The sequence below is a fragment of the Vanessa tameamea genome, chromosome 4 (assembly GCF_037043105.1).
Source record: "Vanessa tameamea isolate UH-Manoa-2023 chromosome 4, ilVanTame1 primary haplotype, whole genome shotgun sequence".
NCBI classification, from domain to species: domain Eukaryota; kingdom Metazoa; phylum Arthropoda; class Insecta; order Lepidoptera; family Nymphalidae; genus Vanessa; species Vanessa tameamea.
Window position 1 is genome coordinate 7,447,339 of NC_087312.1, and position 18,858 is coordinate 7,466,196.

Genomic DNA, 18,858 nt, shown 5'->3' on the forward strand with positions numbered 1-18,858 from the left:
CACTTGTTTTCGGACTTGTAACAATAAAAGTATGATAAATAAAAATGAAAATGATAAAAAGTAGTAGTAGTCCAAGGTGTACTTATTTTGATTTTAAATGTTTCTACTAATTCTAGTTCCTCAATAACATTACATTTTTAAAAAGTGTTGCAAAGAAAGTCAATTGTAAACGACTATTGTATACTTAAAAAATGTACGAGTCAACATAAAATTTAAACAAAAAAAAAAAAATAGCGATATCTTACAAGATATTAAGATAGATAGGGAAGAAAAAAAGGTCAAATGTGAAATCAAAACTGGAGGTTGTGTTTTTAAAACTTCTAGCATAATATTTTGTAAATTTACAATACCTACTTGAATGTATAATGTTAATAAAGAGAATTGAATTTAATCTTTCTATCTTATTTAATAACGTTTCGCCTTACAAGTTGCAATTATCCAATAATTTCTTCATTAAGCACTATGTGTTGATTATTAATTTATTAACAATAGTGACTTGAACCCAGGTTCAAAGAGGCCATCGAAGCGCGTAATGATTGTTTATTTCAGTCAAGTGAGGTGTTCAGACATAGGTACACTCGCAGTTATGCTCAATTGTGTGCCATAATCATTGCATAGACACGTCTTTGCCTTTGCAATGGAAAATATATTTTTTATTATACTTATTATAATATTACTATGCTTTTTTATATGTAATTATTTAAAATGTTGTGTTTTAAAATATATACGAACAATTGTTTCCTGGTATCATAATCTCATGAGTACGGAGGATTCAAAATTGGTATGTTAAACAATTATTACTAAAGCCTGTGTACTTTATAACAATATGTGTAGCGTAAGTAAATATTATACACGTGGATGACTGTATCGTAATATACAGGGTTATTGGTATTTCGACGTATTCCCGTTAGGAGGTGATAGGGGTGACTATTTGCGATAATTTTAACCCCCATGTGCATGATGCAAAAGTGAACCATTTTTGTGTTATCACGTTTTTCATTGTTCATTGTATCGGAAGAAAACATCCAGTCAGCTGCAGTTGTTCAAATACAAAACAAAATGCAAAAAGCGAGTGTGATTAAAAGACAAATTATTTACAGTACTTTCTATTTCGTAATATAAGAGAACGAATACGATTAAGCGTTCAAATATATCGCTTAGATTTTTAATTGTAATATTTTTCTCACACACTCGCGGTCACTCGAGAATTACGCATAGGTACATTTATTACTAGTGAGACAGGTACGTATAAAGTACCTATTTATTTTAATTATGTCTCTTATTACTTGAAGTTATTGTTATTATTGACATTTCGTTCCTTTTGTCGGTTGATATTTTAGGTGGATAAAATAAAATATACATTAGAATTTTTACTTATTTGTACTACTTTTAAGCTCTTTTATTTTATTATTTTCAATTCAGTCGTAGCTAGTCATGGTTAATAAAAATCATTGGTTAGTGTGAAACTGAACGTATTAATTGATCTACATACTTTATTAGCATATTTTGATGTAGGTTCTATATTTGATGAGCATGAATGTTAATTGAGACTTATTAGTGAATGTAGCATCCATGCTCAGTCCATAGCTAAGGTAAATTAATTGTCGAGGTCAAACAAAATGTTCTGTAATTGCTCTAAATTAATGTTAAATATCTAGCATATCCAGATATAGTTTCGGTATATAGCTATGTACATTGTATATGCAATGTGTATTTATAAATTGCATAGGTAAAACAGAAAGTAAGTATATATAAGGTAAACCGTATATGACCGTGTAATATAATTACAACAACAATTAATATAAATTACAATTGGAACAATTGCGCTTTGCAAATGTTCCTTACGTTTTTAATATCGTAAATTTAAAAATATTCTCTACTCTTCTACTATTTCTAGCGATAATGTGATAAAGTAAATATCCTAAGTCATATTTTCGGACGAAAAGATAATTTTTTTCGAAAAAAAATTACATGTTATAAAATATAAACAAATGTTTGTTTTTTTTAAAAAACTCCATAAGATCAAAATGTTATTCAATTTTATGAAATGTTTAGCTGATGAGCAAAATGTCTATGTGGTTCTCATGTGGCACACCTTATTAGATAAATGCGATTGTTGATAACACGTATACGAAACAATAAGAATCGCGTCTGCAACCATGGTAGAGTTATTTTGATAACTGTTCGAATTCTGTCGAATCGAATATGGTATTGTGGTAGACAATATCACCTAGATTCCTCTTGAAGTTGTAGGAAAAACATGATTTATAAAAACGTATTCTTATACACAGATGTCAAGGTCAATTACTTCAATAAAGAAAAGTTTGAAGATGACATAAAACCGGTCACTATATCTTAATTTTATCTTTTGGTTATTTATTAAGTTTCAGATTTTTAGAAATACCTTCTATCAATAAAACCGTACCTATTCTTGCTTTGCTTATACATTTCTTCTGTTTCAGTGATGTTGTATTTTTTTTATTATATGTCCAAGAAACTATAAATCAACAAAAAACTCCGACTAGGACTATATACTTAAATTTTATTTCGAAATAATTGACACTCATGGCAAGCATAAAAAAAAAATTACGTGTACAAAATACATAATATGTAATAATAATATAAAAATGCTGTGTTCTACATTAGTTACATATCCAGAGAGATACTGTGAATAAAATGTAACGTTCATTTGTCTTTTTTCTTCTATATGATTTCAAGAACAATATACTTTTTAGGAAAGAAAGAAAATTAATTAAACTCTATTAAGCTTTTCTTTCTACTTTCTTAATCCTATATCTCGTGATAACGCAATCACAAGCAACGATAGAGTCACGGGTGTGCCTCATTTTTGAAGATGAATTTCTTAGATTGGATTGACACAGTATTTTGTTTTTTTTACAAATAGAGGGTTGTGACGCAAAATCGTATTGAGGTAGGCCTTGGGACAGTCATTTTCTGGATCAAATGGATGATTAGTAGGAAACACGAGCAAATCATCTATAAATAATATCGATATTATAACACTTTCAAAAATGATGTCAAAATCAGATCAGAATCTGCCATTTCAATTTGCGATGAATTTTTAGGATATTACTAAATAAACCTTGAAATTATTTAGTTTTTAAAATGTTATGTAAGCCCGACAAAAATATTGTACAAAGCTCAGTTCCTCCAGCTTTTCTGAGCCTAATATCAACGGAAACGATGGCCTACATTTCCTTTTCTTATTGTAAGTTGTAATCGTGTTATGTCCAGTAGTAACTTTGATATTGTTTAATGTCGTAAATATTGCAGTAAGAGTACATCAGCGGTTAAATTCGTAACTAACGCAAACGTACATACGTTGGTTAGGCAATTGATACGTCCGTCCCGTAGTTGAAACCGGGAGTGTTTGGGTTTCTTTTATGTAGTTCACAAACGTACAGTGCTCACTACATACAATACAAGAGTATAGCGGCCTGGAGTCGGCTCGGGCCTCCTAGTCCCGAGCCGCGCGGCTTACAGTTCGCACGCATGCGTACGCCTACTATCCTGTTGCACGCACGTACCCAGGAATAATCGTGTTCTGCTTAATAATGATAACGTACCATATATTTATTTAATCAATCGAAATGGTCATATTCATAACATCCAACAGGTCATATTAAATCAAATTGTGTAAATGGTCGTGTTTCTTATGAAGTGTAAAATCAGCTGTTCATCATATCAGTATGCCCTGGACATGCCCGTGGTCCCGTGACCGCCAGCGTCCGCCCGTGGTCAGCACACCAATACAGTTTGTGTCTCAGGTTAGTTTTCTTTTATATATTATAGATCACTTTTATAAATTACATTAGATAAGTCTAATTAGAATTTATTTTCATGTAAGTTCCTAATTCAAATTTTTAATTCTTGAATCCTAAATTATACTTCGACTTAATAGTCAAAGTAGGTTCAAAAGTGTTAAAATTATTCTTCGTGTCACGTTTCAAATATATTATTTTTCTAGCTTTCACCTACGACTTCGTTCATTTTTTGGTCGCAATCGTCCAATACATTATACCAATATATATAATGTTGCCGATTGTTCTTTTAAAAATGTTTAGTTTAGGTACATTATAAAAAATTTAATCCGCTTATTTAATAAATGTTATCCAACTGCATTGTGTTTGTTCGATATATTCAATACTCATCGCGCGACAATCGTCACGAGATAATCTTGGTCAGGAATAATTCTGTAGATTGTGTATAATGGATTTTGACTATCGTATGCATGTTAATGATATATATACATAAAATTTGTTGATTATACACTAGGAATGTGTACGTATGGATAATGGACTAACTATGTATTTATTTAAAATGTTTTGAAAGGGATGATTAGGACAGATAATATATATATACAACTAAAATAAAGGTTTTATCCAAGTTTATATTATTACACGTTTTTATTCTATCCGTACCGATGTTAATCATTGCGTTTTATTCATTATTCATGTGTGAATTTAAAAATTCAAACGGCACCTAGAATATCAATATTATTTATCAATATATTTTTTAGAAATCTAATTTAAGACCAAAATATTTGACATTTGACATCATTTTGGTACTTTATTAATATTTGAATAATATATTCTAAGGTTGACTGCCTCGTTGGTCTATCGATTATATAAGGCCGTAGACTCCCAGATGCTGGACTTAAAGCCCAGGTCGGGCCGATAAAATAGTTATTGGGTTTTTTTATCGAAAAATTTTCCGTCCGGTGTCAGGAAATTGGAAGTGTTTAGTAGCCTACCGTTTCTTGGAAAGCCCATGGAGCTGTTGGTCCTGCTCCTGAACTCTTTTGGGTCGTGTTGGATTTTTCAACCCAACGGATTATGGCAGTACACCTGTGTTTGCGCACATAGTTGTCAACGTGACCGAAATCATTTAGGACGACATCATCACCATAATTACCAACACCGCCACGTAGATAGATATTTATTACGGATATCATCACGATCTTATCTTATCTATCACATCACGAACGACCATCATCGTTAATTACTCACAGCATCCGCAATGTTTACGGACAAAAAATTAAAGTCAGTAAAATATAGTGGGGTTTGTAAAATTAACAGACTAAAATATTTTGTTTGTGTTACGTGAACGCGCATTTTACCTGCGCCAGTATTTCGCCACATATATTAAAGATATGATACAATAACTTCATATTTACGTTAAAATATTAAAAGGAATTTAATTTGTTATAAACAAGATAACAATCTGATTATATATTTTTTTTGCTAGATACAAAATATACTTCTATAATTTATATTAATATCTATATTATTAGTAAAAGTCAATAAGGCACCATGACCCTGAGACATTGGAAAATATTGTCATTTCGTAATGTAGAGACGCAGAAATATTTAGATTTTAAGCGAATTTAGACACTGCGTTCCTCCAATGTTTAACTTCATGAAATCGAGCCGTTCAGAATTCTTGTTAGGAAAACAAGACAAGTAAATATGACCATAAACGTATGGTCTAACATAAATACGGTAATATTTATTCGCGGGAGAAGCCGCAACGAGTAGAGCTCCTACGAGCTCCATAAATATACATCGTAGGACTCTGCAGCCCGCCTGGTTAGGCACCAACAACCCATCTGATATTCTTCCGTTAAACAGCAATACTTAGTATCGTATCGTATAGCCAGTGTAATCACAGGCAAGAGGGACGTAACCTTAGTTCCAAAGGTTGGTCGCACATTGGCAAAGTAAGGAATGGTTTATGTTTCCTACAGCGTCAATATGTATGGACGATGATCAGGTGGACTATTTGTCAGTTCGCCTACCTATATCATAAAAAAAATATTCTCCGATTAGTTAAAATTTGATTGATAATATTTGTAATAAACTTTTTTTATAATATTTTATTGCGATGTCAATAAGTATGGATTGGTAACTTAATACATTTATCTTTGTAAAATAATAACCTGCCTACTTTACTACTGGATCGTAGAAACTTTTTTTGTGATGGTCTCTGATGAGAGCGAATCAGCTGCTATGTGCACCTCAGTTGTGTGGCGGCGGAGCTCGGGGACGCTCGTTAACGTAGATAGTACAAATTCTACGCCAGAACCGCTTCAAAACCTTTTTAAAAGTGAATTTTACTTTTCTCTACGAGATTTTACATTTAAATAATATGAATAATAGAAACAAATTTCGGTTTTATTGTTTTCTATGAATTTAATGTGCTACGTGAAAATGGAGGCAAAATTTTCGACTTATTATTTCAGTTTATGAAAATGAATAAAAATGCCTTGGAATTGTTTCTGGGGATACGAGTCTCCGCCGCCACTTTGTCGCGTGAGTGGACCATTGCATTTTATAAATCAGGTATATATTTCAGTAAGATATTTATATTTTACAGTTTATAATTGTGTTGTAGCAGTAATAACTACATTTATTCTACAAAAATTGGTGAACCAGTCATTACTTTTCAGTGTTATTCTATGGGTTAGTTTAAAGCCATGCGATGAAGTATATTTATTAAAATCGTTTAAATTTTTTAAACATTCATTGATACCTAATTTTCAAAATTTACATCAAAGGAATGAAAACGTATCGGAATTTTTTTTTTCGTTGTTAGTTGTGTTTAGTTGTAGTAGATGTTGTTTATGTATGTTTATTTGTATGATAATTTTCGTATATTATTTTTGTGATTGGAAAGACAATTAATTCATACGGATTAAATTATATTTGATGATTTATATTTTCGATGTACATTGGATTGTAGAGCTCTGTGCAAGCTCGCTTGAGTAGGTTCCACCCACTCATTATATATTCTACCGCCGTTGTATTCCGATTTGAAGGGTGAGTGAGCCAGTGTAACAAGTGACATAACATCTTAGTTCCCAAGGTTGGTGGTACATTGGTGTTATGAGGAAATAATCATAATTTCTTACAGTACCAATGTCTATGGACAGTGGTGACCACTTACCATCGGGTGGATCGTGTGCCAGTCCGCCTAACTATGTCATAAAAAAAACTTAAATTTAATCATGAAGAGGTTATAGGCACGTAAAATTTTGTTATCAAAAAATGTAAAGATCTGAATCAAATTGCTTGTATACAAAGGGTAACAAAAGAATATATAAGCCCTTTTTCTCACGCCAGTATTTCGCTTTAACGAAGACAATGAGATATAATTGATCCTTGGTGACTTATATCGGCGGATATGTTTCTTCAATTGGGCCAAGAGTAATTTTCCGATTATCCTTGTTATGGTTACAAACACGTAACATACTTACGTTTCTATTCATCTTTATGCCAATATAAACAAAATACTATTTTACTTTTAAACATTCAGAGATTTTGTGATGAGATAAATTAATTTATCTACAAAATAAATGCTAGAATTCTTTAAATTCTTAAAAACTACAATTCAACAAACCTTTACGAGAATTATATTTTATCTAATTATTATAAAAAAATATGAAACGATAACACACATTTTCAAATTTTCAACTCGATGTAAATTTGAAACAATATTTCTCTCGAGAAATGTTGTTTTCTTGAATTAGAAACAGTATACGTTATATAGGTAGGTGTCGTTGATATCAATAACAATACTATTATTACATACAAACATTGTTATCGCAACATAAATCTTTTATAATAAGGCTGCGGTTTGGATAGATGCGGTAAAAAATATTTATATACAAATGACATAAAAATATATCTGCGGCTCTATAATTATTGAGCGTGTTCCACATTGTTCTACCGTTTAAAAACATATTTTTAATACTATTTTATATTTAATTACGTATTTAAATTTCTGTAAAAATCAGAAACTAGAATGATAATCTTTATGTATTTTAGTCGATATCGGTTTCTGTTTATACTTGAAACTTGCAAAGGTTATCGTCATGTAAAATTGCAATAAGTTGATGGAATTATACAATAACATATTTAATGATGTCACATTAAAAACTATGATAACGACAACCTGTTCCAACAGATGAAGGTTAAATTTTATATACAGCGAATATTTATTATCTTTTGTTATCAATATACCTACTAGTAACATTAGAAAGCACGACGGAGAAAATAAAGGTGCTGATATTTAGTATTGTTTCCTATGTATGGCGTCATTAGTTCGCCTTGGCAAGTAGAGTTAACGGTAGAACGCTAATGTGGTGATGCGAGTCCGCGGCCGTTGTCACATGCGTACACGCAGAACTAAAGTTCCCGAATAGTTGCGTAAGAACCAGTGCACCGCCTACAAGCCCCGGTCGGTGTCGATGGCTCAGCGGGCAAACACTATTCCAAGTTCAGTGTCACAACGCAAACGAATTTCTCATTATTGGTTAGCCATGTAACCTCTTTAAGAATAAGTAACTATTGATATGTTTTTAGGTCGAATGTGTCGGTTGTTTTTTGACCTTTATGCAAATTAAAGAGCTTAATGTAAATTAGCACTCATTACAGTTCGTTGTATTTTCTAATAGAGGATTGTACACATACACAAGAGTATAATATGTGCTGTGAATACGTTTTTGCATGAAGACTAATGTTTGTTCGGGGCGGTGAATGAAGGATGATATAAAGAGAATTACTAATATAAAGTAGTCATTGTATTTGATTATTTGCCTATGTGCTATCCAGGCTTATGAGTTAATTAAGAGCATATGTACACATGAGGCTGTGTGCCTCAACGTTGCGGACAAAAGGCCTTTCAATGGGCGGTGCTTTTGACGTGTCCGAGCAATTAGCTGATACATATGCCCGTAGTCATTGTCCGCTGTAAGACAGGTTATCTCATAATATATTAAAATAATTCAGTACTCCAAATTAAACTCATTTTAGTGAATATAACGTTTTTCACTTTAGTGAGTACGTTTTTCATTTAGTGAGTAAAATAGGATCTGGTTCATCTTTCGACCAGGGATTCGGGAATGCGATTCTACGGCGAAATGCTACTAGCATTCTTGTTACTATTCCGCGTGGTCTTAATTTGTAAAATAGACTCTTTTAATTTTTATAATGCCGTAATGTTAATAAATTATACACAAAATCATTTCAAATATAATATCTTTTAAATTCTGTTATTTTTGTCTGTTAATGTATAATTAAATATTTAGTATTTACGTTGTAATATGAACAATGTTCTTATAACAATGAGTAGTGGGCAGTAGAACGTTTGAACGATGTCGGTATCTTTGAGAACGGATATACTCGATGATTTACGATATATTCCTTAAAGACGGACCTTCCAAGATTGAAAGCTGCGCTTGCGCCGTACCGAATACGATGGGAACGAGATTAATCCACATTCGTTTGGTGACTGACAAACCTTTTTGTCACACTACTCAACCATTGTTTGGATTCTTTGAGTCGAGCTGCTTAGACGTTTTAGATATGCGTTAGTCAGCAATTAAATATAAAAGATAGAACTATTGTGACTAAACCGTCTGCTGAGAGTTTGATTGCACTTTAATTTATTAGTGGGCATGGGTTAAAATTAGCTTGTAATTTACTAAAACAAGTCTTCTTATACCAATTAATAATTTGAGATTTATATACATATTAGTACGGTAATTTTCAACGAGGTACTTTACCTAGTTGAATATATTTGTTAAAAAAATACGCCATACACAGTTACCCCCCACGTAGAATGACGCGTTATAAGCTTATAATAGGGCTGCTAGTAATTTTAAATAAAGACAAAAAATTATATAATCCAGTTAAAACTGGTTCAACATATTACAAACGTAAATGAAAAACAGTTTCAGAAGTGTATGTTTCGATCCAAATACGTAATTGTTATTGCAACCGGATATTGCACAGTACAGGAACTGCCTAAAGCGTGTTGAGAGCTGACCGGAAGTGGAGTTGAAGGGGGCAGCTCGCAGGTACTTAGCGATGCCTCTAATGAACAGAGCAGGAGCGGCTTCATTATGAATAATGCGCAATCAGTACTTGCTCGTATGTACAAACTACGAGCGTTCAATTACCAGTAGCTGCAGCGATTTGTTCAAAGAAACCGATTATGTTTTTAGAATGTACTGTAATGAATTAGGTATTTATAATATCAATCATAATTTTAGGTGTGTTCCGTGTTATGTAGAGTTGTTTCGACTACTTCTAGAGTTTCAAATCAAATCTATTTATATGTAAACTTGCAAGTACTGTGTGTGTAATGTAAATCCAAATTAATAAATTATTTTACTTTATCTACCTAAACAGAACTAACTCGTACAATGTACAATATTCTATTAATTTAAATGACGGCTTACATTACATACTGATATTTTTGAATAGATTGCCGTAACTCATCTCGTCATGCTATGTAATTCAGTATAGAATTACTAATATGTATTAGATTTCATCGCTGAAATTTTAACTCTGACCGCAAACATCATGTCTTTGCAAAAAATATCACGCTTCGCGAAACATGCCGGGCAGCTGTCAACCCGCGCTTCGATGCTGAATAAAAAACTTATTACCGTCCTCTGTGGAATAACATTTCTCGAAAATTCGATTTGATTGTAAATAGGATTGACTTCTTAAAAGCTACATAAAACTCGAATTGTTCTTGGCCATTAATCAAATTTGGTTTGAATGGAAGTCATAAAATAAAATTTATTCCCTTATTGGTGCATAAACAGGAGACTAAAAATAGCTACGACCACCTGGTGCACTCTGCTTTTAAGTTAAGAGTGCAGTAACATAATTTATGAGACTTAAACTCGACACAATGTAACCGCAAAATAACCCTTGACTATTTTTTCTAGTGAACAAATTGTCCCGCGTGGCGAAGTCAAGAGACGCTCTAGCACAAAGAGTTGTTTTACCTTTAAAAGGGGAATATAACACATTGGTACGACCCTCGTGAAAATAAACGAGAAATAAAATCTATTCACTGCACAAGTTAAAAATGTAATGTAAACACTTGAATGTTAATACTTCAAATAGCAACTAATATATTTATAACTTCTTACGTTGTGTGTGTATTAGCCGAGATGACCCAGTGGTTAGAACGCATGCATCTTAATCGATGATTTCGGGTTCAAGCCCAGGCAGGCACCACTGAATTATCATGTGCTTAATTTGTGTTTATAATTCATCTCGTGCTCGGCGGTGAAGGAAAACATCGTGAGGATACCTGCATGTGTCTAATTTCAACGAAATTCTGCCACATGTGTATTCCACCAATCCGCATTGGAGCAGCGTGGTGTAATATGCTCCAAACCTTCTCCTCAAAAGGAGAGGAGGCCTTAGCCCAGAATTGTGTATAACTAATTATAAATATATTTAACTAAAACTTAAATATACACTATATATAGAATTTACTGATTATTTCTCTTTATCTATCAGCTTAATGACTTATAATATATACACACATATATATATATATATATATATATATATGTATTAGGTTTATTTATCTTGAGACTTGTTTATAACTTTAATCTAAAGAAAGTTCGACAAGTTCTGAATTAAACAATTGCATGTAAATAATGTATAAAACAGACAAGCTTCGCCGCGTGGGAGGTCTTACTGGATGTCAATCAGATTTTCTATATTAATTAAGTCGAACGAATTCCCTGCGAGATAGTATCTTTCTTTTTAACTATATTGAAAGAACGTATTCTAGCACGTCCATGGAAATAAAATAAATAAATATATTATAAAGTATATAGTTTCCGTATTTTGTAGCTTAAGTATGTAAATGTAAATGTGTTAAGGTTCAGTAAGGGAACTGACTGCTTAAAAGTAGAGTTACACGTAATTAATTTTCATTAAAGCAATGTGCATGCGAATTTTAATAAGACTCATGAGCTTACATTTATCTTTTTTAATAGAAGCTAGCGGACCGTTTCGTTAGATTAAAGTATACGATAACAGTTTTGTAGCAGTATTTTTCGTTGATTACAAAAGGGCGAAATACATAGATTACGTTGCATAAATAAAAAGTTTAGCAGATTGAAACGGGGTGCTTAAGTAAATTGCGACCGCGTGCGATACCGATATATTCTGGCTGACTCGTATAAGAGATTATTATAATATATTAAACAAAAGAAGTTCCGTACAGTATAATTTGTTTTGTCATGGTTTAAATTTAACTATTTGGATTAACTAAAATGATTAAAATATTAACCGCTTTTAGGTAAAAATTTGTTGCACATTAAAGAAATATCCTATATAATAGTAATACAAACGTAAAGTCAGAAGTGTAATTTAATATATTCATACGATACGTATCGAATGTTTTTATCACGACTTGTACTAAATACTAACGTGAAGTAATTATAGGATCCTCCTTAGGGTCTCCTCGATTGGCGACGGGCGTGACTTATTGACGCGATGACAGCGTAGCTATCGTCAGCGTTTTCTAGTCGCTTCAATCGTTGACACCAATTAACTTGTCACTGCTGAACATAAATGAGCAACCATAATCTATAATACTTTGGTACGTAAATAGTGTATTGAAGTAAATAAAAAAGGTTTTGATGTTTTTCTTTTGTAGTCAAACTTTTTTAAAGTCTTTGTGATTTTAAACTCAATGAAACGAAAATGCCTCACTACAAAGAGGCAAAAAACAAATATAATTAAATATCACTTCTAGCGTCTGTGAATTGCAAACACACATACAGATTTTTTATTTGGGATCAAATCTGTGACAATGTAGCTGTAATATTTTATTTTCAAGTCAAAGTGTGCGACAAGCTTACCGTAAATTCACTTCGATTTTGATTATGGAAACAGAACGATTACGATATTAAAGCTGACTTTAACAGGCATTACAGCGTGTTTCCTTTGCTTGAATTACAAACAAATGACAATTTATATGTATATATATATCTTATTTTTGAGGAGTACAGTACAGGAAATATTTATGAATCAAGATAAAATATAATATAATTATATGATAATAATATTAATATCATTTTCAATAAGATTAAAATATTTTCCTAAACCTGTCTGTTTGTGGAAAATAATTAAAAAAAATGTTATTTCCCTGTATATAATAAAAAGGTTTATATTAATGGAAATGAAAGTGCTCCCAGCTAAAAAAAATATAAAACTAAATATTGGACATAGGACGCTTTAAGTATTCGAAACAATAGAATTTCCCTATAAGGTAAATTTTGAACGTGATTATTGAATAGGTAGTACGTAAATACACAAAAAACCGTAAGTTCGTTCATTCCATAAATCAATCTATTGATGCGAAACAATGCAAATGTTAACAAAGACATGTAGTCGTATAGCTCGAACAACAAAATACAAACGAAATCACATAGTAAGTAAATAATTTACCTATGATTGACTTATTTTTACCTGAGTCTACCATAATCCGTAGAACAGCCCTTAATAGTTCTACTGTTGGGCAATAGTCTTAACGTTGCAGAATTACACCCGACAAATTGACGACATCCGTCGGGATTCTTCGGAATTGTTTCTTTAATCATCGATAAGGAGAATTATAACCAAAAATTAAGCACATTAACACTTCTGGTGCTGACTTGCATAGATTTTAATATATGTTTTGTTCAATCGCAGTATTATTACAGTAAATATCTACTTAAATTATATATATTTTTAAGAACAGTTTAATATTTTATTTAAACATATCTAGACACACAATTTCGTTGATATTCAAAAATCAATTAACATGTAAATTGCCCTTTACGCTTATTTACTTTAGCGAATTAGAATTTATAATACACTACCTACTTAAATATAACAGTTAAATTAAAATTAAGTTTAAGTGCGATTAAAACGCAAACTGAAAGACACAAAAGTTATTTCGATCTAGCGAGGCTAATGTTGCGGGCGTTATTACGAAATACAATACCGTCTCGCACTAATCCGATTAACTTCGTTTTAAAACGCTCCGTAACACTACCTTTTGACTGTGGTACATAATTTAAGAATGCCAAGAGAGGCACTTAGTTTGAGAACATAAGTTCTTTTTATTTGTAACAGTTTAATCCCTATGTTAAGTGTTAACTGTTTTATAGGTTCTTTTTCAATCTAATAGTAATTAAAAAAATATGTTTCTATGATGTATTTCGAACGTTAATCTATTATCCTTAAGTAAAGAAAAATCAAATTCTACTTTAAAACCTATACTTGCGTAAACTTCATTATTTTGCTTATCATTTTATTTTTATCTTAATGACAAAAATAATATTGAATGTAAAATCTTTATTTAATAATTATCCTTTCATTAGTTATATAATATAATCGCCGTATTTAAGATTAAAGACGAAACGAAAACGAAGTTACTATTCATGTAATTATATAAAATATATCTAAAATGTATTAAGACGTTATACTTCATTCTATTAGTTTTCATAAAACGCGGTAGATATTTGTAGGGAAGTTATTAAGTCAAAACTTGTTTATATTATGATAATATTCGTCAAATATTCTGACAAATGACAAAAAGACCACTCATGGCTCGTTTAAGGCATCTTTTATGTTTGCATGAAAAAGGCATTGTCTTATTGTTATGGCACGTCGGTCTTCTCATAAAGCCGAATTTAGAAAAAAAATGATTTCCCTAATCGGTATCGTGACCCGAGACGCAAGGATTTAGGTATTCTTATGTTATATTTTATTTAAAAAAAAAAGCTTTTGATACATTTTATACAAATATTGAGATTATTAACAAATTGTGTACGTTTTAGGTAAGTGGTCACCCTTCAAACTGGAACACGACAGTACTGAGTATTGTTGCTTGGCGGTACAATATATGATGAGTACTCAGTAGACAGTGTAGACTGTAGACGGTAGCCACCCAGCACTGCCCAAAGCATTACCACCAAGTAAATTAGTGTAGTGATTTCTTACACAATAGGTATTTATTGTCAATTCAATTATTAAATTCAATTTGTCTTTTGTGATATTTGAAATATTAAGTTATATATAGGTTTGGTCAAGTTACCTTTAAGTTATTTTTATTATCAAAAAACATTTTATTTAAAAATTATAACAATATACGAATAAAATAAACAATATACAGGAGTTTTAATAGCATCGCAACTTCCGATTAAAATTTTAAATATCTGAGAGAAATACTAACTTATTTAAATATATTATTTTCTTAATATATGTACTTATTTAACATAGTGAGTTTTGGCATGTACTACTAATAGCAATTAGGATATACTTTAATAATAATAAACATTTATCGTTATACAAACACAACTCTAGATGATAAAATACCTACACTATACTCGTATTTTAAATAAATGTCTCAGGGCGATTATATCAATGAAAAATCTGACGTATTGTAAACTTACCAACAAGGAATACAGGAACTGAAAGTTTATGTAAAATATAATGGAAAGATATATATTGTTATATTCTGGAATTTCTTCGTTAACAACTAATGAATATTTAAGATAGCATTTTAAAGGAGTTTATCTATAAAATTGCGTAAGGCAGCCGCTTTGAGTATGCCATACACAAGTGTATGTGCGTATGATGTCACGGTGAAGTTTCAACACTTAGCAAACAAAGCGCGAAACAGCCTCGCACAGTGCCATTGTGCTCTCATTTCCAGAACAAACAATTAATGTGATGTACATTTGGATTCCCAAATTCACCGTAACGACATTTTTCATTTAAACGACTAGACATTTATTCCCTAAATTTTTCTTAACAATCGACGCTCATTAAGTAGTGAACGCATCCTTTACTCGGCCCCTATAAATAACTAGTCAAGATTTAATTTAATTGAAACACGCCATGAAATGCAACTCTTAACGAAGATAAATAGAATTTTGATTAAACATTTGTCGTTGACTAACGTCGGTATATCAATCTTAAAAATACCTCGCTTAGTGTGTATGAACCAATTTATTTGGTTTTTATTTAGGTACCATTACAATTATTTTTTTAAATTAATTAAATAATTATGATATTATTATTGAATTTATTTATTTATTGTTAATCTAATGTCTAATTTATAAGGTTTTATCGAATTCTGGCGTAAGGAAGATTGCAGTGTTATAATCCCGTACCACGATAAGCATGTAAAGCTTATTGTGGTACGGGATTATAACATTTTCAAATAACTCAATTCAATTACCAGGTTTTTCAAATTTTGTGGTAATAATATTGCATAATCGAACACATATTAATATTTGATATTTGTTAGATAAAATTCTGCCCTACACCTGGGGGTCATTTTTGCAGTGGCGTGGTTGAACTCTAACTTTCACCTTATATGGAGAGGAGGCCTTAATCCAGCACTGGATTTTTACATGCTGTTACTACTATTTTATATTCACTATGTTGTGAGTTTAGAGAATCAATTAGCTTTATGTATCCGTAGTATTGATGTACGTATAATATTGAATCAAATGACAATTCACGTGTATTCGTAAATATTATTGAGAAGTAAACAAACACGACGGAGACGTTAGCTGCATTATTTACGGTACGGGTGGTCTTGAAATGAAAATATTTTGTCGGCGATAAACTTATTAGCGGGCTTCATATTGGTAAAAAGAGAAATTCTCGACTACAGTAAAAATACTTACGCTCGAGTTTTACTGTTATTATTTCGCAAGCAGATGTTGGTTAACATCTGTATCAACAGCTGTATGCGTTTGATTACATTACCAGGAGCATATGAGAAAATCTTTTAAAATATAATAGCTATGAGATGTTTCTGTAAATTGAATGTTCGCGATATTGAATATCAATCTATTGTGTGATTTTTGTCAACTGGAACTTATTTAATACATAAGTAAAAACAAGTTAAGTAAAACTACTTACGGGGTCGAAGAGGAACTTATTTGACATCGGAATCGTTTCAATTTTAAAGATAACTTTTCAACATCAACAAATAACTTTTACAAATGAGAAATGTGTCCGCAAAATCGTTCTTAAATTTTACTCGTATGACTTGACGTGCCCTAAGAAATATCAAAAATTTTGCTTTACGTTTTACAGACTTGTGCGTCCGTATATTTTTCAATTTCTTTTTTAACTAATAATACCTATATCTTTAACGGTTCTATTATATAAATATGTATTACGTATATAGAGTGTTAAACAAACATAATCTTGTTCTGTTCTCTATCTATACGTGTTTGCCTGTTTGGCATATAGACTCGAAATCTTCTAACGGTGTTTTTTTTATTTATTAAAATTAATTTAGTTCTACGCATCATACATCAAATCAATTTATATAGAAGAAACAGTATTAATCACTTCATAAAAAATAAAATAAATATGATTCTATTCAATATTCCAGAAAATAGATCATAAACGAATACTATATCTGTTTCGATTATTTTAAATGAATGAGCAAATAATATTTCGTTGTATCTACGATCATTTTCGTGTCTTTGCAAATGAAGACTTCCTTTATAACTTAAATTGGACTTTCACTCCACCTTATAGAGATAGTATTTGTGTCGTTCACTCACAGTTATGTAGACTGAACATCCTTTAGCCTACCTATATTTCAACAATGATTGTAATAAATTCAGCCTTAGAAAGCGAATCAAATTAATAATTTAATCCTTACTTACTATTATGATTGTCACACCGTTATTAATATAAAATATGTATGAAAATATCGTAGAAAGGCTGGCAGACTGCACCGCGAGATATAATATCCCTTCGAACTTCCTAATGCACCGCCAACCAAGTGATTTCAAATATTAAATACATATATATTCTTGTGCCTGTATACTCTAATCCAACCATAGCAGGAAAAAAGCCAAACATTTGACAGCAAATTGACGCGATATCATTGGTCGAGAGCTTGATTAGTCTATGATATTAACTATGGATTTGCGAAAAAGTTGCGTTTCGAACGTCGACGAATCTGTTATCGAAATTTAAATTAAAGTGGAAATAAGTGTTTAAGTGCAATAGTGTTGTATTACAAATAAAGATGTATTAATCATAAACTCTTAATAGTGCACAACATAGCTGAATTATTAGCAAATCGCATGAAATACGTAAATCTAAGGTTTGTTTATCTTTTTTCCTACTTCCATTTGAATTGGGTATAATTATACTGGCTCACTCACTTTAAATTTAGATATGCATTACAGAGTTTTGATTGCGAATAATTGATAGTTGCTACCTACCTACACGGGCCAGCAAATCCCACCGGGTAGTAATATCTATATTTCTAAAAAGTAATTTATTTATATAAATATTGCATATTGTACGAATAAAATACAATAGGTATATCTGTATACCATTATCGATAGTGGTACTCGTATCCTCCGCGACCTCTGTCATTTATTTTATCATCTGAAGTTCTAAGAAAGTTTCTTGGATTCTGTTGCGAAATTACTATTTATTTGTATGTGTTTATTTTACACAAGCTTAGAATACAATAATTAGTTACAAAGTTTATCCATTAACGTAATTAACTTCGTAAAGTTGGATAGTGATTTATAAAACAGTGGGGTTCGTATCTATGCACAATAAATAGTCGTTCGTCAGGCACTCGCTATAAAATTTAGGTACATTATATATATTTATTTACGTATAATAAAACTGTAACAGTCATGTCAGTTTTTTTTCAATAATATTTTAATGGATGATTTTTTCAATGACATTTATTAACCATAATTATTATAAAATAACTTTTATTAAACTTGATTTATTAATATATCAAAAGTCGTAAGTCATGAATTGAATTAAATAATAGACTCAAAACCACAACGTAACAACACGATTAAAAGAGCGTGAGCGATGTTTAATTTTTTTATTTAATTTTAGCGTTAAATTTTATAAACGTAATCGAAATATGTCAATACCTTACAGAAAATAACAACATTTCTTGTTACATTGTTTCCTTAGTTTAAAGTTAAGTCGTATTTTGTTCTATTAAAAGTTTGAC

At 31.1% G+C, this 18,858-nt stretch overlaps 1 protein-coding gene across 4 annotated transcripts in view; it reads left to right on the top strand.

The window, feature by feature from the left end:
• The first annotated feature begins 581 nt into the window (after nt 1-581).
• The window catches only part of LOC113394298 (tensin-1), a 94,933-nt gene continuing 76,656 nt past the window's right edge, over nt 582-18,858 (top strand). Inside the window, exon 1 of one of the 4 annotated variants that reach the window (XM_026631544.2) lies at nt 582-781. In XM_026631544.2, coding sequence (XP_026487329.2) covers nt 638-781 — 144 coding nt within the window. In that variant the 5' untranslated portion in view covers nt 582-637. Of the gene's footprint in view, nt 782-3,505; nt 3,789-6,035; nt 6,363-18,858 lie in introns of those variants that run through there. The other 3 variants (XM_026631547.2, XM_026631546.2, XM_026631548.2) reach the window with 3 other exon arrangements.